At 36.6% G+C, this 23,634-nt stretch overlaps 1 protein-coding gene across 1 annotated transcript in view; it reads left to right on the forward strand.

Moving 5' to 3' along the window:
- Window positions 1–4,231: 4,231 nt before the first annotated feature.
- SLC35F5 (solute carrier family 35 member F5) overlaps window positions 4,232–23,634 on the forward strand; it is a 38,587-nt gene continuing 19,184 nt past the window's right edge. Inside the window, exons 1-10 of the mRNA XM_058548845.1 lie at window positions 4,232–4,474; window positions 5,653–5,743; window positions 5,895–6,036; window positions 8,447–8,590; window positions 11,367–11,429; window positions 13,415–13,496; window positions 14,328–14,518; window positions 17,967–18,048; window positions 18,798–18,885; window positions 21,885–21,949. Coding sequence (XP_058404828.1) covers window positions 4,435–4,474; window positions 5,653–5,743; window positions 5,895–6,036; window positions 8,447–8,590; window positions 11,367–11,429; window positions 13,415–13,496; window positions 14,328–14,518; window positions 17,967–18,048; window positions 18,798–18,885; window positions 21,885–21,949 — 988 coding nt within the window. The 5' untranslated portion in view covers window positions 4,232–4,434. The remainder of the gene's footprint in view (window positions 4,475–5,652; window positions 5,744–5,894; window positions 6,037–8,446; window positions 8,591–11,366; window positions 11,430–13,414; window positions 13,497–14,327; window positions 14,519–17,966; window positions 18,049–18,797; window positions 18,886–21,884; window positions 21,950–23,634) is intronic.

Genomic DNA, 23,634 nt, shown 5'->3' on the forward strand with positions numbered 1-23,634 from the left:
TAATTTCCGACTTACTAGAAGTGTTTCTCTCTTATTTTAAAGCTCTTAGGTTTTCCTCACATACAAACTAAAAGTCCAAACGCCCTGGCCTAGTTTTCAGAGCATGCTGCAACAACCTCCCTGGAACTCACCTGATCTTATTTCCCATGGCTTCTCTACATACATGGTGTGCTCTGCCAATCGGTTTTATAAGTTGCCTCTGTACACATCTTTTTCTCTTGCTAGGGGATGAGAATTTGCCACCCCAAAATACGCTGCTTTGGTATAGGATTATTTTGAGCTGGAGGCAAATAAGAATCAATATATGCAGAACGAAGCCTTCCTGGACCTTCCCCCATCTGACTAAAAGCAGAAACTTCTGAAAAATGAGGACAGCCATAAATCCCCTCTCCTTGGGAAGTTTCATGGCAATGAAGTACACAGAAAGCTAAGATGGACCTGTGCAAACAAATCTTATTCCATTAGTTCCCCCATATATTTACCTTCCCATGGTTTGCTGCTCTTGAAAGTCTAAAACTCTTTTCCTTTGTCACATCTCTACAGATTATCGTTGTTGTTAAGATGCTCTATTAGCCCAAGTTGTCACCACCCATTTGAGTTACACTTCATTGAGGTTTCTTCCGAATGATGTGCGCTGTACGTGGTAATAAACTATTTGCTTTTCTCTTATTAATCTGTCTTGCGTCAGTCTAACTTTACAGGACCCCAGCTGGAGAAACTAGGAGCGTAAAAGGAAAAATAATTTTTCCTCCCCTGTACTCATACTCTTTTACTCTCCTAGGAAAAAAAATCATTCCTCTCCCCCATCCCCATCAAAATCCTGCCCCTCATTAAAATAAAGCTCAGATCCACCTGTTTTCTAAAGCCTTCTCTAACTACATTTACTTGCAGAGATCATGTCCTCAGAACTCTGGTCCACGCCTTCAAGGGCATAATAGCAATGACTGACCACCAATTAAGCATTGTCTTGGGATGCCTATTCTATGGATGTTTGGGACTTTTATTCAAATCTCTGTTGATATTCTGCTCCTCCAACCTGCCTGTAAACCCTTTAAAATCTAGGACTTGATTGTACACAATGAACCTGTAGTACCTTAGATATCTCAGAACCTCCCAAGTTTATGACTTCCACTATTGCATATGATTTGCCCGATAAAATGCAGTAAGGGTCAAATTCAAAAGCAGTCTTTTATATACAATAATTAAAAAAAATTTTTTGAACCCCAATCCATTGTTAGAAGGAAATCAAATCAAATATTTATGGAGCTATGTGCCCAGCATTCTGGTAGGTACTGCAGAGAATATGATGGTACACAGTACGCCCTTGTGAGAGATAGTATATACAAAGGAACAATGACCAGAGTATACGCAAAAATAGAACTCTGATCCACTGTGATCCACAATCTCTGCAGCAATTATTCCAGAAAGGCAAGCACCATCTGTATGGCAATTGACCCAAAATGGCCAGGACTTGATCAGTAATTGCCAGCTTCCTTAGTTTTTGTCCTATTTCCAACTTAGGACCAACCAGAGAAAGGCAAACAGGCACCCCTAACCAACCACAGAGGATGCCTTGCATCTAGTTAGCCTTCCTCTAGCTTCCCCATGCCAGCAACCTCCAGTCAGGGCACATCTGAAGCCTTTCCTTTTTTCTGCTATAAAGCTTTTACACTCGCTGCCCGCCTTTGAGTCTCTGCCAAACGCAAGTGATGGTGGCTGACTGCCTTGCTATATATAGCAAGCTCTGAATAAATATCTTGTGCTTGTTATCATTTGGGTGTTCTTCATTTATTTTCACACTTGGAATTTACAGAATTATTATAGGTGGTTTCAACCGTTAACTAGAGGCCCCGAAGACTCACAACACAGTCATTTGTAATTTTACTAGGGCTTGAATTTGAAATGTAGTCTTTGACACTGGAGTACAGAAGAGTGAGTTAGCTAGTGACTGCTCTGTACACACACACAACCTTGCTTTTGTGTTCATATTGTGGCATATATACTTTACTGGGGAAATTATATTCTCTATATTTCGGGGGATTTTTTTTGAAGGTGTCAGACTTGATGCCTGATGAATCTTATGGGTCTACTGTCAAGAGATTTCAAAAAACTTAAAGAGTGATCACCTTTGAAGAGTAAAAAGGAAATTAATAAAAATGAAAGATCAACCTTTTAAGGCTGTAAGACTGGGAAAATGGTGGTACCAACTGACAGAAGCGAAGATGTGGAGAGGAACGAGGTTTAAAAAGGTCACAAGATTGCAGGATGTTCAAGTTCATTCAGCAAATATTGACTGTCAACTTTGTGCTAGGCACTATTCTAGATGCTGAGGATACAGGAGAACAATAGAGACAAAACTTGTTGCTCTTGTGGACTTATATTTGAAAATGTACAGTTGGGATTGGGTACGGAGGGAAAGGTAAAGAGACGTTTGTTAAGACTTACTCATGTAGAGATAAGAGCTGAAAGCAGTCAGATCAGAAAGCAGTTTTCTGAGACTTGGAAGTTCCTGAGGACTTAGCCTTGGGCAAGATACATGGAGACAAAAGAAAGGAGTGCCTGAGGTCTGGATGGTGCCACAGCACAGAAACCACAGCAGGGTCTGTTGTCACAGAGCAGTCTAGCGGCATTTCTCTCTGAGAGTGCTGGGAAAAATGTTAACCGAGATTAATCTAGGATTACAGACTACTTAAAGACAGTCTAGAATTACTGTATGCATCACAAGACTATCCCAGCATTCTCCTCTAGCCGATGCTCTGGAAACAGGTGGTAATAATGGTAATTTATATTCACAAAGTACTATCATTTGCATTATTTGAGAAACAGATAACAGTATCAGCATATTTACAGATGAAGAATTGAGACACAGCAGAGAGTAGAATAACCCTCAAGATTACATAACAAATCGTGGTCAGATTAAGAATTAAAAACAAAGTTTTCCTGATTCAGATCTTGGGAGGTATTCATACTGCTCTTATTTTTTCAGTCTATATATGAAAAATGTAGCATAAAAATCCTGAAGCATATTATGAGCCTGACATCCTAAAGAAAGTTAATAAAAGGAAGAAAAGAATAAAGCAGATGCTGCAATAATGTGATTAATGTCTGAAACTATATTTCCTCTAAGTAGTAATTTCAAGTAGATGGTTAAGATTTTTCTACACTGCATGACAGATCTCTGAATGATTTATTAAGTGCTTGATGCTGATAGTTTATTAGAAAATGATTGGATCAACACACAAAAAGTGTCCATTGGTATTGTTTTATTAGTCATGTGAATGTGTATTCAATTTCAGAGAAACAAGATGTAAAAGGTAAGAAATACACTACATTGTGACTCTAGAAGAAAATTTACTTTCTTCACAACATCCGATAAAGATGTTACAAATACACTGGTGGTAGACAACGCCAGTTAAATTACAGAACCTTTTAGTCTCGTTTCTGTTTTCTAAACAAATCAGGACGCAGGCCAAGCCTTTTTTCTTATAAAATATTCAAAAGATGGTTAAGAAACAAATCTATACAGTTAAATAATAACATTTGTGGAGTTCTTACTATATGCCACGACTTATCTAAGCCCTTCACACGTGTAAACTCATGTAACTCTGGCATATATACAAAAAACAGATGAGGCCGGTACTATCTACCATTACACCCATGTTCTAGATGAGGAAACTGAGGGCCAGGGAGGTGAAGCAGCTTGCCCTAGGGACACGGCTTCTAACTCCAGGAGCCGGGATCTAGTTTACATACAAAAGGTTTCAGAAAGCAAAAGGTCTCTCAAGCCACTTTGCTTTACGGTCGTCTCCTCGAGAAAGGGATATTGAGACTTTCGTGGCCGAACTTTGTAGGAAACGGAGTTGCTAGCTCTTCTTCTAGTGCGGGGCCATCCGGAGGTTCGGCCACCTCTCGCGTCCTTTGCTCCGCCCCAGCCACCCACACCCGCTTCCCTCTTCTTCCCCCGGGCTCGGCTCCACTTCTCCCCATCTCCGCTCCTCCCGGGCGTCACAGCCGCGTCTCCTCGCTCCGCGCCCTGCGCCTGGCACTACTCCCCTCGGCGCCGCAAAGCCACTCGGCAGACGCACCCTCCCGTGTCCCGCCGTCGCGCCGCCGTGACGTCACTCGCGCGCCGCCTCCGTCGGGCCGGGGGCGGGGCCGCGAGGCTGGCAGGCCGGCCGGGGGCGGGGTCCGGGGCTGGTCCCCGCGCCCCGGTTCCGCGGCCATCGCTGCCTGCGCGGCTGATTACCCTCGCCCGCTCCCCGCCCTCCCGGGCCGAGTGGAGTTGGGCGGCGTCGGCGGCGCAGCCTCGGGGGGCACCGCGGCTTCAGGGGCTGGGCCTCCAGCGCAGCGCAATGTCAGGCGCCGCGACAGAGCTGTGAGGCTGAGGCCGCGGCCGTGGCGCTGGGCGGCGGCGGGTCCGGGTCGGGTCCGCTCATGGTGCCGCCACGACGCCATCGCGGGGCAGGAAGGCCAGGTAGGCAGGCAGGGGAGGGCCCCGAAATCACCTGGAGCCGAACCGGGACGGAGCGCGCGCGAACGGCCCCACCTCCCGCCCTTGGTGGCAGCCGGGGTGCCCTGAGCGAAATGGTAACGGTCTCCAGGGCGGAGTGCGGGGGAGGCTGACAGGGGCGCGAGCCGGGTCCACACTCTGCAACTGGGGAAGCTTCTCCTGCGCCGCCGCCTGTATCTCACCCCCCGGGGAGGCGTCACTGCCTTGATTTTTTTTTTTCCTCCAAAAAAGGAGGAGGATTCCGCTTAACAGCTGTTTGCTCACCACCCTCGTGAATTACTATTTCGATCCAAGTTAACTAGATCTAGAGACGGGGTGTGGGGCGGGGAGCATGGAAGATCCTTTTCCTTTCCCACGGAGGTGGGATTGGAAACGTGTCCCTAAGACTCACAACAAATCGCTTCCTGTCAAATAACCAAACTCCACCCGAGGAGATGGGGGACAGAAAAGACACTTAGAAAGAGGCGCCTGTCTAGACACTGTCCCCGGAGGTGGATTCCTCGGGAGAGAGCGAAGGGAGAGGCGAGCGAGGCCAGCGGAGTTCTGTATTTGTGAAACTCAGGGAAGCTTTTTTCCAGTAGTTAACTCTTCTTAAATATGCCATCTGTTGAATATTGCTTTTTTTTTTTTTTTTTGTGAGGAAGATCAGCCCTGGGCTAACATCCATGCTAATCCTCCTTTTTTTGCTGGGGAAGACCGGCTCTGAGCTAACATCTATTGCCAATTCTCCTCCTTCCGCCCCCCCCAAAGCCCCAGTAGATAGTTGTGTCATAGCTGCACAGCCTTCTAGTTGCTGTATGTGGGATGCACCCTCAGCATGGCTGGAGAAGCCGTGCGTCCCTGTGTGCCGGGATCCGAACCCAGGGCTGCCAGTAGCGGAGCCTGCGTGCTTAACCACTAAGCCACCAGGCTGGCCCAATATTGCTTTTTTTGTGTGTGTGTGTGCTGTGAACTTCTCTGAATATAATTTGAAGTGTACCATGGATGACATGAAAGTCTAGAGAAAAAGTGAGAAGTATATATAACACGCCTGGGTATTTTTCTTTCCTTTGCGATCACTTTGAAGATGAAGAGTAAAAAAGATGTGATGAATCTTATTTTGAGTGGTTGATGTTTTCATTAGCGTCAGTTGTTGTTTTCAGGTGCGCTGAGTTCTTCACCTCCTTTTAGACTCAGATTTGCCAAGTTTTCAGGCATTGCTCTTGAAGATCTCAGAAAGGCCTTTCAAGTAAGGTAAATTCCACACCTTTTATTTACTGTGTGGCTTTAAAATTGAACATTAGCTAACAAATGTCGAATGTTGCTGTTATACTGATTTTCTCATTTTTATGTGGTTATTTTTCAAAAATCTTGTCTAATGTGATCTATCTTTTCTGAAAAACAGACTGCAGATGGTGTGTGTATTTATCATGAACCGAATGAATTCCCAGAGCAGTGGTTTCACTCAGCGCAGGCGAATGGTTCTTGGGATCGTTGTTCTCCTACTTGTTGATGTGATATGGGTGGCATCCTCAGAACTGACTTCGGTATGTAAGTCTTGTCTAGGAATGATGTTGCATGTAGTAATAATACTGTTTACCTGTAGTATCTGTAGTCATTACTCTCTCTCATGCTTACTTGAAGCAGTATTTTGAATATTGTGGAATTATTTATGTTTTCTTTGATATTGAATTAGTGTCAATTCAAGGTAAAACTAAAAGGATACTCTTTTTGTTGTTTCATACAGTTTGCTTGTATCTTTTAGGGAGAGTTATTTAGAAAGTGAGATATATGCACATTTTCTTAATATTTGAAGGTGTTTCTGTTTTTTTTTCTAAATTCAATTTCTTTCTCTATAAATACTGTTTTTTAGTGGAACAACCATCTAGGATACAAAAGCTGTTTGTCATCATTTAGTAGAAAGTAAGAATGCTTTTGAACGAATGAGTGAAAGTGATCGGAGTTTTTGTGTACAGGTTACTATTATGCACAGGCATGGGTGCATGCACATTTATCTGTTTGCTGATTCAAACGTTACTGTGAAGTACAGTAATTGCCTTTAGTTAAATTTTATTTTGTCTTTATTGATGACCTATTGGTAGTAATGTATTTTGAGTTCCCAAGCTAGTTTTTCTTTCTACTCGTATAGTTACTTTATCGCAGAGGCTAGAAAGTCCAAGCTCAAGGTGCCAGTAGATATGGTGTCTCGTGTGGACTGGCTTCCTGGTTCTTAGATGGTAGTCTTCTTACTGTGTTCTCACAAGGCAGAGGGGGTGAAAGAGTTCTCTGGGGTCTCTTTTATTTGGCATTAATCTCGTTCATGAGGGTTCCACCTGGATGACCTATCGCCTCCCACAGGCCCCACCTCCAATACCATCACATTGGGGGGTTAGGATTTTAACCTATGAAATTTGGGGAGACACAAACATTGTCTCTAACACACATATTCTGGATTTGGCTGATTGCTTCCTTAGGGTATCCTTTAATGTGCTCATCTTTCTTTTATTTCCTGTAAAATGGTAGTTAGGTGTAAAGTCTGGATTTGCTTCTGGTTCAGTTTTTAGGAAAAAATACCTTGGTGGTACTGGGTACATCCTTTGACATCACTACATGAGGCATATGATGGCTGCAAATCTTACTTTGTGTGATGCCAATTTGAGCACTATAAAGTTCCTTATCAACCTTTAGGTAATAGTTGAATATTCATCTGATGTTGCCCAGATAGAATATTTCATTAGGGGTTATAAAATGGTGATTTTTCTAAGGGTCATTCCTTCTATATTTTTTAGCTGGAATTCTGTAAGGAGAACTTTTCCACAACCACTATTTGGTTATCCTGAAACATGGTTCATATAGGAAGGATTGGATAAAGCTTGATTTTTTTCATTTATTCATTTTAGAGTAATGTTGCCTAGCAACTTCCGGTAGTAACCATTGAGGATTTTTTGAGTATCATTATATATTCATGGATTTTTGTGTATTTGATATGTTTCAAACAATTGTAGTTATTCCTTTTGATGCTTAAACTGTTCTATCTGTGACCAGTGGGAGCTCCTTTAAATTGGCTCTAGTGTCCTTTTAATATGACTCCATTAATCTTTAACATCCTATTTGCTTTCTGGCCCAAGATGCCCAGGCTCATCTGGTGCGTTTCCTTCCCCATACTTGGATGTGGCCATTTGTTCAAGAACCCATGGTTTCTTTTAGTACAAAATGATGCAGATCACCATCTGGATTCTAGAGGTGCTCATCCCTCCTGGGTTGTTGTTTTTTCTAGGCCTTTCAGTGCACGTAACTAGGAAATTTTTTTTAGGGGGAAGAAAGTCATGAGTTCATACTGATATTTCCAATTTAAATGAATATTACAGGTTTTTTTTATAACTTCCTAATAAAATTAAAACCATGCAATTTTGTTCATGTACCATTCTGTTTCATTGCCTTTCTTTATGCTATTTCCTTTGTTTGGGCTATTATTTAACCCTTCAGACACAACTCAAGAATAGTTTCTCTTGGGAAACTTCCATAACCTTCAAAATAGTCTGTCTCTCTTTGGTACTCCGTGGTACCCTGTAGACCCTTATCATGGTACTCAGTGTATTATGCTGTGTATTCTTCACACATATATTTTATATATATATATTTATATATATATCCTCTCAGGAAAGCCTGTGTTTTTTTTTCCTTAGCCCCTAGCACAAGTACTGTTGCATAGTAGGTTTTCAGTGAATGTAGAACAGAACTTTTTTAGCTTGTTGCTTTGTTTGGGAATATTATCTTTTGTATGCAAGGCAAATTCAATATTGAGAAATGAATCTAAAATATTTTTATAATCCTTTTTGATCTTTCCAGTCCAAATGAACTTCTAGAGTTAAAAATCATGTAATGGCCTTATTTTATTGGAGATGAGTAATCAGGTTTAAGGTCATCTCATAGTATATATAACTTTTTCCTCTACAGTATGTTTTTACTCAGTACAACAAACCATTCTTCAGCACCTTTGCAAAAACATCTATGTTTGTTCTGTACCTTTTGGGCTTTATTATTTGGAAGCCATGGAGACAACAGTGTACAAGAGGATTTCGAGGAAAGCATGCTACTTTTGTAAGTTTTAAATTTTAAGTATTTGTTGGAGAGGGGGTATATTTTTTCAGAGTTTAAAGATGTGTTAGTTTCTTGAAGGACAGCTAGATTTTAAGTTGTTCAGTTAAAGTGAAGATAGCATGATATAAAAAAAGCCTACTTTTGTCCAAAATTTTAAATTTATTCTTCTAATCACCTTGGTATCAGAATATCTTGTGAAAAATCAAAGGTCATAAACACTTTCTTTCCCTTACCTCGTGGCATCCTCTGAGTTGTTAAAAGTTATTGAACTAGCTCAAATCAATTAATATGGAGAAGACGATGAAAGTAAGGAATAAGGGGACTATCTGGAGTCTTTGGTCATTTGCAGACTGGATGAGAATCGTCTAATTAGTTGTAAAGTTGATTGTAGAAGCAAAATAATTCAAGGTTTTATATATTAAAATGAAAATAGCGTATTTCAGATGTTTGGCTAATCAAATTATATTCTTTTGTTGATGTAACATAACATGCTGATTCATAGTGTTGAAAGAAATGGCAGTTTATATAGTGATGTATCTTCCTTGTAGAAGTAGAAACTGAATTTTTGAGAATGAAGAGTATAAAAATGAATTTTTGAGAATGAAGCTTATAATCCTTTTTCTTTTTCTTTTTTATTCTTTCTCTCTTCCTTTTTTAAATTGTGGTAAAATATGCATAACATCAGATTTACCATTTTAACTGCTTTTTTCTTTTCCCGTCTTTTTTTATTGTAGTAAAATATGTATAACATAAAATTCACTATGTTGACCATTATTAAATGTATAGTTCACTCGCATTGAGTACATTCAGTTTGCTGTGCAGCCATCACCAACCTCCATCTCCAGAACTTTTTCATCTTTCCAAACAGAAACTCTGTACTCATTAACTGTGACTCCCATTCTCCCCTCCCCCCAGACCCTGATAACCACTGTTTTACTTTCTGTCTCTATTAATCCTTTTCTTTTATGTGTACTATTTTTTTTGTGGGCTAAGATAGCATTATTTCTTATCTTATGAGTACATTCTTGAGAAATGTACTCATTGGATTTTTGTCAGAGTCCTTTCAGTAACTGTTTTTGAGGTAATACCTAGAAATGTTCACTCACATGCACACAAAAATTTAACTTACTAAAAATATGAATATATATATTTTTTACTTTGCAAAAGCAATACATTATAGAAATGCATAGACACTATAGTATTACGTGTAGGAATATGTTGTATGTGTATAAATACATGTACGTTGTTGAAAATTTAGAAAATACTGAGGAATAAAAAGAAGAAAATAATAAATTCTACTACTCAAGGAATAACTGCTGACAGTATTTTGGCATATATCCTGCCATTCTTTTTCATGTGTGTATTTTTATTTTATTTTTTACAGAAATGAAATTGTACTGTTATGTCCTGTTTTGTAACTTACTTTCTATACTTAGTAGTATATCATGAACAACTTTCTATGTAATTTAGTATTACATAGAAACATTTTTAAATGTTAAGCATATTTTTTAATTGTCGTAGTGATAAATGTTCATTGTTGAAGACAAATTATAGTAACAAGAATAATAATAGTTTATCCATAATCTTACCATTCTAAGGCCACTATAAATATTTGCAACTATTTACAGCTATGTATTTATGTGTATATATTAAAAAATTATTTATAGCAGAAATAAGTTGAGTCTATATGTATCATTTTCTAACCTGATTTTATTCTTCACTTAACAATATATCATGAATGCTTTTCTAGGCTAATAAATAAACATTTGTTATCATATTTTGCTGTTTTATTTCACTAATCCTTGATAGATTGTTTTCACTTTTTCTTTTGATATAAGTAAATAGGAATATCTTTATACACATCTATAGTTATTTACTTAGGATAAATTCCTAAAAGCGTAATAAAACAGTAATGTCATTTTTAAAGCTTGTGCTTCCTATTGCTAAATTATCATCTACAATAGGTATATCTAATCCATATCTCTATTAGCAATATATAAGATTGAACCCTTACCAAAACCCCAGTATTTGCCAATTTGATAGATGAACAATGGTATCTTGTTTAGTCTGCATGTTTGTGGTTACTTTTTCGTGTATTTGTTGCACACTAGAATTCTTTTGTCAGTTGTCTGTGTCTTGTTCATTTTTCTACATTGACTTTTTCTTATTGATTTATTAGGGTTCTTTAACAGCATGGGCTCTGGTGTTTGAATCTTGTTCTGTCACTTGCTAATTGTGTGACCTTGGGCAAGTTATTTAACCTCTTCAAACTTGAAGCAGGGATAAAGATAGGGTAGCTGAGGATATGAATACAGGCATGCTTATACAGCACTAGCACAGTCATTCTTAAAGTGTGGTCCAGTCCCTGAAATCCATTTAAGGGTTCTTGAGGTTAATACTCTTATGATAATACTAAGATGTTATTTGTCTTTTTCACCAACCCCCTGCCCATCCTTTCCCTACTATTTTACCTACTAATCTGAAATGTTATAATAATATTGTGAAAAGGGCCTAAGTTTTGGAGTGAGACTAATAACTTGAGGTTTAATCTTGGCTCTGTTACTTAGATGAAATCACTCAGCCTCAATTTCTTCATCAGTAAAATGAAGTTGTTAATATCTACTTTGCATAGTTGAATACTTGGCGTTAGCTGCTATTATTGTTAATAATAGTTACACTCTTATAAGTCTACTCTAGATTTCTGGTTCTATTCCTTTGAGCTGTGACACTAGTTTTACTTTATAATTAATTGAATTTTATGTCCTGTTATCTGTAGTTTGCAGATACTGAAGGTTACTTTGCTACTTGCACAACAGATACAACTATGAATAGTTCTTTGGTAAGTGCTTCTTTTCTCATCAGGAGTGGAGCGGGTGGGGTTGAGCCATGGTGGGAAGGACTGAAATAGCTCTGAGAGCACCACAGCTGTGTTAGGTTATAGATATATCTCAGTACTGGGTGCTTTCCATGAGAATTGTAACATGCTCCTGTCTTTCCTTAGGGATAGCTGGGGCCTAGAAGTAAGTAATTCAGCTACCTCTGGTGGAAGAGGAAATTAGTTAAGGACTGAAAATAGTAAAGGACTGTCCTTTGTCCTTTGTTTCTTACCAGCTTTGTCAGTTCATGTTCATTATTATATTATTATCACTTAGAAACATATGTATTTGCTTGACACTGAGACTACATAAGCAGATTGTTCATTTATTCCACAAATTTTTAAGAGCACTTAATATGTGTTAAGTACTTATTCTAGGCCCTGGAAATATAGTTTATGTTCTAGTGTGTGAGAGTGTGTATTTGGGGAGGGGAAGAGAGAGAGAATAGCAAGCAAATAAGTAACATAGTCACTTATTTTAAGCATTTATGATCTAGTTGGAGAAATAGTATGTAAAAATCTATTCTTTTTAGACCATCATTAAAGCATCTCTTTAAATTGTACTGTTCCAAATGTGACATTCTATCTGAGAAAAATTTTAAATTTACTCTAAAATTTAAGACCAATTTATGAAGCACTAGCTTGGTGACCTTATTGACTGTACAGTTTTTTGTTTATCTGGCTTTTAGAACTACAGTTGCATGCAGGGTAGGTTACCAGGTGCTGTGAAGAGTTTATGAAGCTTAGAGAAAATATAATTTCTTTTCTCTGGGATCTTAAGCATCAATAAGATTAATATCAGTTGCCTCTATCAGTGTAGAAGGCAGAGTTGAGATGGTAGCGTATTCTTCTAACTACTCTTCGACTAATTTTTGCTATTATTGTAAAATGGATATGTCAGATTGTTCTAAGCCAAATGCTATCATGAAAAGTTCAATGTAACAAGGAGACTATGTCTATTTCCAGATCCTATTGTCTCTTCATTTACTGAATATTTTTCATTGGCAGAGTTCTATACCAGGAGTTAAAGAAGAAATTAAAGAAATAAAAAACATTTTCTGTTAATCTAAGAAATAGCCCATTTGGAGAATTGTGCCTTAAACACAGATCATCTGAAGAACATTTGTAAAAACAGTGGAGGAATTTAGAACCACTTAAAAATGTAGATCTTTAGAGCATGGTTAGACAGACCTGGCTTTAATTCATTTGTCTACCTCTTGATTATTTTATATCTCAGCTTCTAAAAAAGTCCCTTAAAAAGACCATTTTATGAATTGGTTGTAAGGACTAATGAGAAATGTATGTTTAACTGCACTGGACTTGGTACCTGGTACATGGGAAGAACTGATAAGTGGTAGCTATTTTTTTCTTACCTATTAGTCCTAGAAAGGTTTTCAGGAATTTTTGGTTTTAGTTGGATCTTAAGTAATAAGAGGAAATAATTTGGCAGATATACATACATATCATATATGTGATCATCTGTTCAGTGTCTGCCTTCCCCTTTAGACTACATGGTCATTGAGGACAGAGACTTTGTCTTTTTTCATCTTATTTCCCCAGGCCCTAGAACAGCTCCTGACGTAGTAGGAGCTCAATACGTATTTGTTAAAAGAATGAATGGAAAGCAATGGGAGGTAATCTGTTAGCCGAGGGACAGGTCTGTTTTTATGACATTTAAATGTTCAATATCGTAATGTGCCAATGCTGTTCTTTTACATTTCTAGACTTTAAACTGATTCTTTTCTGTCAGTGTACCTGTGTGGATCATTTGAGTTTCCTTTTTAAGCCTTGAAAATGTATTTTGGGAAAATTATGCTGTGTAAACATGGTGGTGAACAGGCGTGTTTCGGGTGGTATCTGTGTCTACATACCATCCACTTAAATTTTAGCCAATATACCAACTATTATACTTGCTGTTTATATTTGTTTCTGTTTCTGTTACATTCCAGAGTGAACCTCTGTATGTTCCTGTGAAATTTCATGATCTTCCAAGTGAAAAACCAGAGAACACAAACATGGATGCTGAAAAAAGTAAGCAAAACTGAGAATTTTATAACTTAGAAATGGGTGGAAATTTTAGCTTCATGCAAATCACCCCAAAACTTAGTGATTTTGCAGGTTGACTGGGATCACCTGACTGTTCTTCTGTTCCACTTAGTGTTGGCTCAGCCTATAGTCTTCCAGAAATTTGACTGAAAGTTTTTATGATTTCAACCAGAAATAGTTTCCAAATACCAGGAATCTCTATGGATTCCCTATATATATATATTTTAAAATGAATAATATCTTCTTCAACCATGATAGCAAAGACCTTGATAGCGAATTATAGGAGTTTTGCTGGTTCTGTGAATTGAGTAAAGAATGCCAGCTTCACCATAGGGCACAGTATTTATTCATAATATCCTCTTGTAAGGAACGGACTGATAGAGGAGTGTTCTACATGCTTGACCAGGAAAGTAATTCTTATAAATTGAGTATCTATGTGGAAAAAATCCAAGTAAAGTTTTACTATAAATGCTAAAATAATAATCATACTATAATCCCGAACCAGGCAGTTGTGTATGTACACAATTGCAGAAACCTTGATTGAATATTGGTCGCATTTAAAAACCTTTAAAACATTTTTATAGATGTTTTAAAAAACATCTATAAAAACAGAAAAACAGAGAATGTTTTTCTGTTAACTCGTTGAGTGAGCAGAGCTGCCCCAGGTAATAATATAATTCTAGTTTTCTTTGACTGTCCAAATCTGATCATAGATGGATTAAATAACATGCACTTATCAGTAAATTAAAACTTGTGACTTTTGTTGGATTCGAGGGGAAACATTTAATAATTTTGTACTATACTTTTCCTTTTAAGCTCCCAAAAAGTCTCGTGTAAGGTTCAGTAATATCATGGAGATTCGACAGCTTCCTTCAAGCCATGCATCGGAGGCTAAGTTGTCTCGCATGTCATATCCTACTCTGAAAGAACAAGACTCCTTACTAAGAACTGTGGGGAAACTTACTGCAACTCAAGTAGCAAAAATTAGCTTTTTTTTTTGCTTTGTGGTAGGTCTTCTCTTTATTGTATGTTTGGAACTTGAATTTTAAGACAGTAAATACCAACAATATACTACTGAAGTGTAAGTCTATTAGGTTGCTTAATCATGAGTTTAAACTATGCTATCTGGTATCATTGGGGAATTAAGAGTATAAAAGTTAATAAATGTCATACCTCAAAGAATTTAGTAAATACTGTAACACTACAACTACTCATATATTCAGAATTTGGCGTTGCCCTATGGTCAGAATAATGAATAGAGTTATTTTACACTATGATGTCTACAAGCACTAGTGAATATCAAGATAAGAATTTACTGTATGCATTGATTTCTTCAAATAAGTGCTTTTGCAGTTGTATATTGAATCCTGTAAATGTGGTCAAATATTTTAGCAAGTACTCATAGTAAACATTTCTGCAGAATTTCTAGTAATATTATTGATAGGTTCTCTATTATTTTAATATAGAAACTGAAAAATGTGCTTAAGATTTCACATGGAATAATCATATATCAAAATATTATTTTGGGCTAAGCTGAGATTAGAGACTTGTCTGAGTTAGTGAAAACTCTGAAGTTTCAAATTTAAAAAACAAATTTCAGTGTTCTTTTATATATATATCATTGGAAGTAGCCTAATCCAAAGTTGTTTAGTGAGCCTTTAAGATTTCAGTTTATACTGAGCGTTTTTAAACATTAGATAATGCAATGCTAATGTCAGTATTATTAGCTTGATTATAAGGTTTTTTTATTTTTTATTTTTTTATTTTTTTTTCAAGATCGGCCCTGAGCCAACATCTGCCAGTCCTCCTCTTTTTGCTGAGGAAGACTGGCCCTGGGCTAACATCCATGCCCATCTTCCTCCACTTTATATGGGACGCCGCCACAGCATGGCTTGACAAGCGGCGCGTCGTTGCGCGCCTGGGATCCGAACTGGTGAACCCCAGGCTGCCGCAGCGGAGTGCGTGCACTTAACAGCTTGTGCCACCGGGCCGGCCCCGATAAGATAGTTTACATTCTTTTGTTGTACTAAAATCTTCTAACATTTTAGTTTCATTTCAGTTTCTATTTCTGTTTCATTTCAGTTTCAGTTTTTATTTCAATTTCAGTTGCTAAACATTTTAATTCAGACTAGCCGTGTTTGAGTTGCTCAGTAGCCACCTGTGGCTGGTGGCTAATACACTGGACAGTGCAGGTCAAAAGGAGTTAATGATTACCGCATTTGGTAGTCCTCCTTGAATATCTTTTGTCTCTTTAGGGCTTATGATGTTTTAATTTTTTTCTGGAAAATATTTTTAGGTTATACAGGCTTTACCAAAAATACCTTTTATGATAATTTTAAAATGAATTACCACCCATGAAATATTATATAAATTATTTGCGATAGATTATTAGTAAGTGGTTGTCCTCAACTCTGGAATAATAAAAGGAAACATTGTAAGGATAATTTTTATTGGAGGGTAATTGAGATAGGTCTTCTTTTGTGATGAAGGTGGCTTAGGTTTGAGAGCCAGAGAATGGGGAGAGGTGGAGAATAGGGAGATCTTTATGGAAAGAGTTCATAGCTAATGATGAATTCTTAGATCTTTGAATGGCTGCCATTTAAGTGATCTATTTTTATTTCTTTATCTTGCATTAGCAGAGACCAGTGAGATTGTTTGGAAAATGAGCACAGTATTTAGGTATTAAAGTGGTAAGGAAAGTGTGTCAAGAAAGCTAATTATCACCCTGTAAGCATTGTCTGTTCTTGCAGAAATTCTCCAAAAGATAATTAAGGGCAGAATCTTCTGCCTCTTTTCTCACACTTCAACTACACGCAGATTGTGGCTTCCATTGTCCTATGTGTTTGATATTGCCCATCTTACCAACTGCTACCTCATTTGTTTAGAAAGTCAAGTGAAATTATCTAGGAAGTCAGAGGACTACAGATGGAATCAGAATCACTTTGCTGTAGTTTCACTCTGGCTTTAGCCTTGAGTACAGTGTAGACTGAATGGAGACTACTAGTCTCTCAGCTGTCTGCTACCTTCTAGCAGTGCTCTGAGATCATGTGTCTATGCTGCTTCTTTGAAATGTCAATAGTAATAATTATACTACTCACTTAACTACAAGTCCTGAGAGAGATCAAAAGATGTTCCTCTCTTAATAGAGACAAGTCATTCTTTAGTGGAATATGATTATCCAGTCAATGTGTTTAAGTAAGAGATGCCAAAAACAGTTAGACAAGCGATTTATTTACTTTGACCCAGCGATCTGCTTCTTAGTATGTATGTTAGTGACACTCACGCACATATGCACCAGGAGGAATGTACTAGAATGTTTGTAGTAGCATTGTTTGAAGTAGTCAAAAAGTGTCCATCAACAGAAAAATGGATGAGTTGTGGTAACATGCATTAGAATATTTGATAGCAGTGAAAATAAATGAACTTTGGACACACACACATGCACACACACACTAGGCTTCATCAGAAAGAGCTCTTATTTCTTATTCCTTAAATCAGTGTAGGCACAGGTTGAGAATGTAAGGATATCCTAGCCTAGATGAGGAAAAGAGAAGAGAGAAGAAAAAAAAATCCTCATAGCTAGAAAACTTCCTTTAATTATATCCAGAGTTACGAGAACCCTTTGTATAATGTCTCCAATCTGAAAATCAGAGAAACAATCACAATTAGCTAGTAAATTCACAATTTTCATTGGACATTTTTAAATTTCCAAAGTGAATATAGCCTTTTATCTGTTAGTCTCCCCACTAGCTACTTTCATCCATCCCCATAGGTGTCGTCTTGTTCAATAGATTTCTCATTATGCTGTGTTCACCTGTACATATTTTAATGTTTGAGAATTTCCCCAAATTTAAATTTGATTTAGATAAACTTAATAGAGTATTTGCAATACTTAGATGAAGCAAATTTTAAAGTTGATTTGATATTCAATTTTAGCCTCATTTTTTAAAAAACCTGAATGCTAATTTTTAACCAACTATTGCTAATTTCTTAAGAGAAATTGGATAGAAAAGATCTTAGGTCTGATTATAAATGTCCTCTTTGGGGCCTTTGATTTTTCAATACAAAGCAGCTTTTAAAACCTCTTCTGGGGGGCGGCCCAGTGCTGTAGCAGTTAAGTTCGCATGTGCCGCTTCGGTGGCCCAGGGTTCACTGGTTTGGATCCTGGGTGAGGATCTACCTGCAGCTCATCAAGCCATGCTGAGGCGACATCCCATATAGAAGAGCTACAACTCTACAACTATGATACGCAACTGTGTACTGGGGCTTTGGGGAGAAAAAAGAAAAAAAGAGGAAGATCGGCAATAGATGTTAGCGTAGGGTCAATCTTCCTCAAAAAAAAAAAACCTCTTATGATGAAATGTTTAGGGGGAGAAAAAAGGAGAGGACTGTAAATTGTAATAACAAATATAAACATGTCATTCATTAGGTTTCACTTTGTTTTCTTTTTTTTAGTGGTTTTTGGCAAATTTCTCATATCAAGAAGCACTTGCGGACACACAAGTTGCTATAGTTAATATTTTGTCCTCAACTTCTGGTAAGAAATTTGTCTTTGAAATCCACATTGTAAATGGAGACTTATTTCTCAGATAGATAGATATATATGCACACATTTTTATCTTGTTATAGATTATTACATTTGTTCTAATGTACATTAGTGTATTATAACTACTTAATCTTTATAGTTTCCTGCCTTGCCTTGTGCTACTTATATTCCTTCAAATACTTTACAGTATTTTTAAGACAGTGATATGTTAAAGTTTTATAGGCTGGCTCTTTGTGTTGTAGTTGTCCTTCCTTTCACATATTCTTGCTAAAGATTTTTTCTAGACCCTTTGGCTAAATGTAATTGCTTATTTCAGAACTATAATTTGCCCTATGAAAGGTATTTTATTTTTAAAATTGAATCACCTTCTAAATCTGGAAGATAAGAAAAGTATTTTTGAAGTTGTAAAAATAACTTCAGTACACAGGCTTGATTATGATGAAGTCAGAATGCTAACTCTGAATGTTCAGTTTAACTCTCTGATTCATTTAAAATAAATAGAACTATACTTGATCTGTATTGTTGAGATAAACATGATTTAGTTTAGAGGCTGTTTTTTGGATGACCTTTGAACATTTCATCCTAGGTATCTGCAGTCTTATTCTTAGTTATTTAAAAATGACAAAAATTAGTTTAAAAGTTAGGTGTATAATTTACTTATTTAAACAATCAAGTTGGTGGTAAATCATTTTGACAATATTTAAGCTAATATATCTTTTTTCATTCTTTTCTCTCCAAAGGACTTTTTACCTTAATCCTTGCTGCGTTGTTTCCAAGTAACAGTGGAGATAGATTTACTCTTTCTAAACTATTAGCTGTAATTTTAAGGTAAGAATATAGTATATTAGCTAGTTTGCTTAAAAATGCAATGTTTAAAAAAGTTCTGGTAGTAATAGAGGATAGTTTATATTCTAGTAAACTGTATAGGCAAAGAAAGATGAGGGTTAAAAAAAGTTTTAAATGGGCATTATGCTATTCAGCCCTGTGTCACATCCTTGACTGGTTTTCCAAACCTTCCTGGGGAGGATAACTGGAGAGAAGGACCCCAAGGCAGCTTTGGCTCCTGTTCTTGTGACAACAGACTTACTAAGTGTTGTACTAATGTTCACATTTAACTTAATGTGGCCACTTAATCCTTATAGCCCTCCAAGTTTCTATTTCCTTTTCCTAAAACAAGTTCCCTTTTGGTTTTGCTTTTTATTTCTCTCACTTCTAGAAATCTAACATGCAGTCTTCTCTGATTCTTAGCCTCAGTCTTTCAGTTATTTTCAGTATAATTCATTTGGTAATTTTGTATTATTGTGTAACATCAGTATTGTTGATGAGTATTTTTAAATCTTTTATTTTTATTTTAGCTTTGTGTATGTTTGTCTTGTTTTCTTTATGAGATTTTAAACCCTTGAAGGCCAAAGCCTTGTTTTATACTTTGTGTCACCAAAGTCATCGCATAGGGCTGAGCTCACAGAGAATACTCAAAAAGATGTGTTGGTTTGATAAAGCTGTTGTTTTTGTGAGAGAAAATCAGAAATCAGAGAAGGTAGCAGAATGATTTAATAGAAAGATTAACATTTCTTAGCTATCAGAGCTGGGTTTGAATCAGAGCTCTGCTCTTTGTCCCTGGCAGTTCCCTTAAACTCTCAGAGGATTTCATAGGTGGGGAAATAATGATAGTATCATCTACTTTGCAGGCTTGTTTTAAAGTTTGGAGAGAATATATATAAAAAGTGATTATCCTAGAGACTGGTACTTGGCAATAATATAACTGGTAGCTTATTATTATGTGTTTTTCTCTTTTAGATATAAGGGTTAATTACCCATGGTACTTTCCATGGGTAGTGGTTGACCCTACTAATTTACCATTTAGACTTTTGCCACTAGAAATTTATTCTTTTGCATGATTGGCTCATGTTTTAGCCAAACATATTTTTGTATTAGGGAAATACAATATATTTATATTGGGGAAGTAAATGAGGTTTTATTCAACTTTATTCAAAATTCGTGCAAATTTCTAACTTTTCTTTGCACTCTCTTAATAAAGAAAGGTTTGAAAAAGAAGGAAATGGATTTAAAATGTTGAACTTAAGAGTATTTCGACAAGATCCATTGCTCTTTCTCATTAAAGTAGATGTAGAACAGGGGTCAGCAGACTACGGTGAGCTGGCTTCTTGTTTTGTAAATACAGTTTTATTGGAACACAGCCACTCTCATTTGTTTGCAGATTGTCTATGGCTGCGTTAAGCTTACAATGGAAGAGTTCGCTTGCAACAGAGACCATATGGCCCGCAAGCCTAAAATATTTACTCTTTGTCTCTTTAAAAAAAAGTTTGCTTGACCTGTGGTCTAGAAAAATCATTATTCAGAATTTTTTTGTATATTTGTTATATGTTCTTAAGAGTACTGTATTAAACATTATTTAATACTTTGTTTTGAAATGCCTTATACAATGAGATTCAGTTTCTGAGGTTATAAAAAGAATTTGACATAGTAACAATCCTGAAGGAAATCTTCTGATAAGCTAAAATGTCTCATTCCATCAGTTGAGAGACAGAAAAGAGGGTGACCTCAAGCTAAACTACCTGGAATCCAGTCCCCCTGCCATCATTACTAGTTTTGAGATTTTGGGCAAGTTTCTTGCCTCTTTGTGTCATAGTTTCCTCATCTGTAAATTGGGAATCATAGTAGGATTTGTCTGAAAGGATTGTTAGAGAATCAAATGAATTAAAACTTCTAAAGTGCTTGAAACAATGTCTGATGCACAGTAGGTGCTCAATATATTTAGCCATTATTATTATTATTATTATCATCATCATCATCATCATCGTCTAAATGAAATTAAAACCTCTGGTTTCTAGCGTGTTGTGGGTGCTCAGTAAATAATAGCTGAATCTGAATTTGAGCAATGGTTATTTAACGGTGATGATTTAATTGAAAGATAGGAGTATTTGACTTGTGATGGTATAATTCCATAAGGGAAAAAATTTCTTTTTTGTATTCCTCTCCCACTGCCACCTGTGTTTTCTAATCAGTAGGTGAAAGAATTAGACTGATTTTTTTAAAAATTAGCAATATTTCATCTGCTTGAAAAATATATACAGTTTACAAGATGCATAGAAATAGAAAGACAATATAAGCTCCATGAGGACAGGAGTCACATCTGTCTTGTTGACTGCTGTACCCCAGTGCTTAGCTCAGTAAATAACAATTGAATGAATGAATGACCTCTGTTTTCTCAACATTGTTAATTGTCTTATTTTATGCATTAAAATAATGATTTTTAATTATTTAAATATTTAAGGATAGTTTTACTGTTACTTGAAGGTTTACCAGTAAGCAAGAATTAGTGCCATTGCTAGGTTTTTATGGGTTTAATATATGTATATCTCCAAAAGAAAGATTGGAAGAGAGATGACAAGTTGGTTAATTCTTCCCTAATTGAAAGGCAGGAGATAGCATAGCCAGTAAGAGCACTGGACTCTGGAAGCAGACTGCTTGCGTTTCAATCCCAGCTGTGTGATTTTGGTCAAGTTACTTCATCTCTTTGTGCATTAGTTTTCTCATATGTAAAAGGGGAATGGTAATAATAATAATAATAATACCTTTCTTATAATATTGAACATTTTGTGAGGATTCAACGAACTAATACAAGTATAGCACTCATACTATCCTGATAATATTGTCAGATATTATTAATTAAATCCCAAAATTTTTTGCCAGTCTTACCCAAATTTGAGATTAATCTTGATCATTTGTAAATAATTTTTATCTTTATCATTAGCCCTTTTAGGGAATTTATTATTTTGCTTATCAGTAATGACTTATTCTCACAGCATTGGAGGTGTTGTGCTGGTAAACCTGTCAGGGTCTGAAAAATCTTCTGGAAGAGATACAATAGGTAAGTGAGAACCTGACACTGTATTCTTTCTGTTAGAGTATACAAGAAAGTTTTATGCATATCATGATGTCTGTGTGCGTGTGTGTGTGCGCGTGTGCACACTCAGAAGGTGGGCACTAGCAGGGCCTTTTTTTTTTTTTTTTAACTTTTCCTTTGGAAATAATGTAAAAAAAATGCAGAAATAGTTCACAGAGTTCTCATATAGCCCTCACCCAGATTCTCTGTTAACTACGTATATAACTACAGTACAGTTAAAAAATCAGGAATTAACATTGATTACAATAATATTAATCTGTATATCCTTTTCAAATTTCACCATTTTTTCCACTAATGTTCTTTTTCTGGTCCAGGATCAGTTGTTGGATTTAGTTGTCATGTCTCCTTAGTTTCCTTTAATCTGGAGCTGTGCCTCTGTCTCTTTTTGTCTTTTATAACCTTAACACTTTTACAACAGGATACTGTCCAGTTATTTTGTAGATTGTTCCTCAGTTTGGGTTTGTCTGATACTTCCTTTTGGTTAAATTTATCTTGTGCATTTTTGGTAAGAATACCACGGAAGTGATACTATGTCCTGATCAGTATATCATATCAGAAGGCACATGGTGTTGATTTTAAGGTGATATCTGCCAGGTTGCTCCAGTGTAAAGTTACTAATTTTTCCCTTTGAAAGTAATAAGCATCTTATAGGGAGATACTTTGAGACTGTACAGATATCCTGTTTCTATCATACAGTCGTGCGCCACATAATGATGTTTTGGTCAACGACAGACCACATATAGGACAGTGGTCCCATAAGATTAGTACCATATAGCCTAGTGTGTGGTAGGCTATACCATCTAGATTTGTGTAAGCATACTTAACGATGTTTGCACAATGACGAAATCGCCTGGTGACCCGTTTCTCAGAACATATCCGGTCGTAAACACGCATGACTCCACTTGCACCCACTAATCTTGTCATTCACTTGTGATTCTTGCCTGAAACAGTTACTGTTATGGTGAACACTTAGTTTTTGATCCAGTCTTTAGATTTAACAAAAACAAAGGTAATCAGAACTTAGCTTAATGGCATCCCTCTGGGTACTTTCTTTAGGTATTTGAAGTTGATTGAATAGAGCAATGCTTTCTAAACTATTCCTGGTTACTGCCCAGTGCGCTGTGCCTTGAACTACCTCACCTCTTTCTCACCCAGAGCATCTTTGTCTGTGTAAAACAATGCATGTATTTGTTGTGTGTGTGAGAGATTTTGTTGACGGGCTTTCACTTTGCTTTAAAAAAAGGTTTTAAAATAATTTAAAAAATAGATTTAATAAATCATTAGACTTTTGGATAATTGATTAAAGTATTGAATGTGGTGACTTAGCAGACAGCACATTATTTAGCTGTTTTTAAAGGCTTACTTATATGTTTTTGAGACTGAGTTAATATATTAAAGAGAATCGGTACTTATTATGCATGTTCTATGAGCCCTGCATTGTGTTAAATATTTTGGAACATTAAAAAGTATAAATTATGTGTTTGCAGTTTTCAAAGAGTTCTTGATTTTAATCAGTATGTGAGATTTACAAAATAAAGGCACTAAAGAATAAAATAATACCATATTTAACTATAGTAAGTATTAAATTGTCTAAAATAGAAGACAAGTAGGATGGAAATTCAGTGCAGTAGAAAGAGGACGCTTTGTAG

Source organism: Diceros bicornis, chromosome 10, assembly GCF_020826845.1.
Source record: "Diceros bicornis minor isolate mBicDic1 chromosome 10, mDicBic1.mat.cur, whole genome shotgun sequence".
NCBI lineage: Eukaryota > Metazoa > Chordata > Mammalia > Perissodactyla > Rhinocerotidae > Diceros > Diceros bicornis.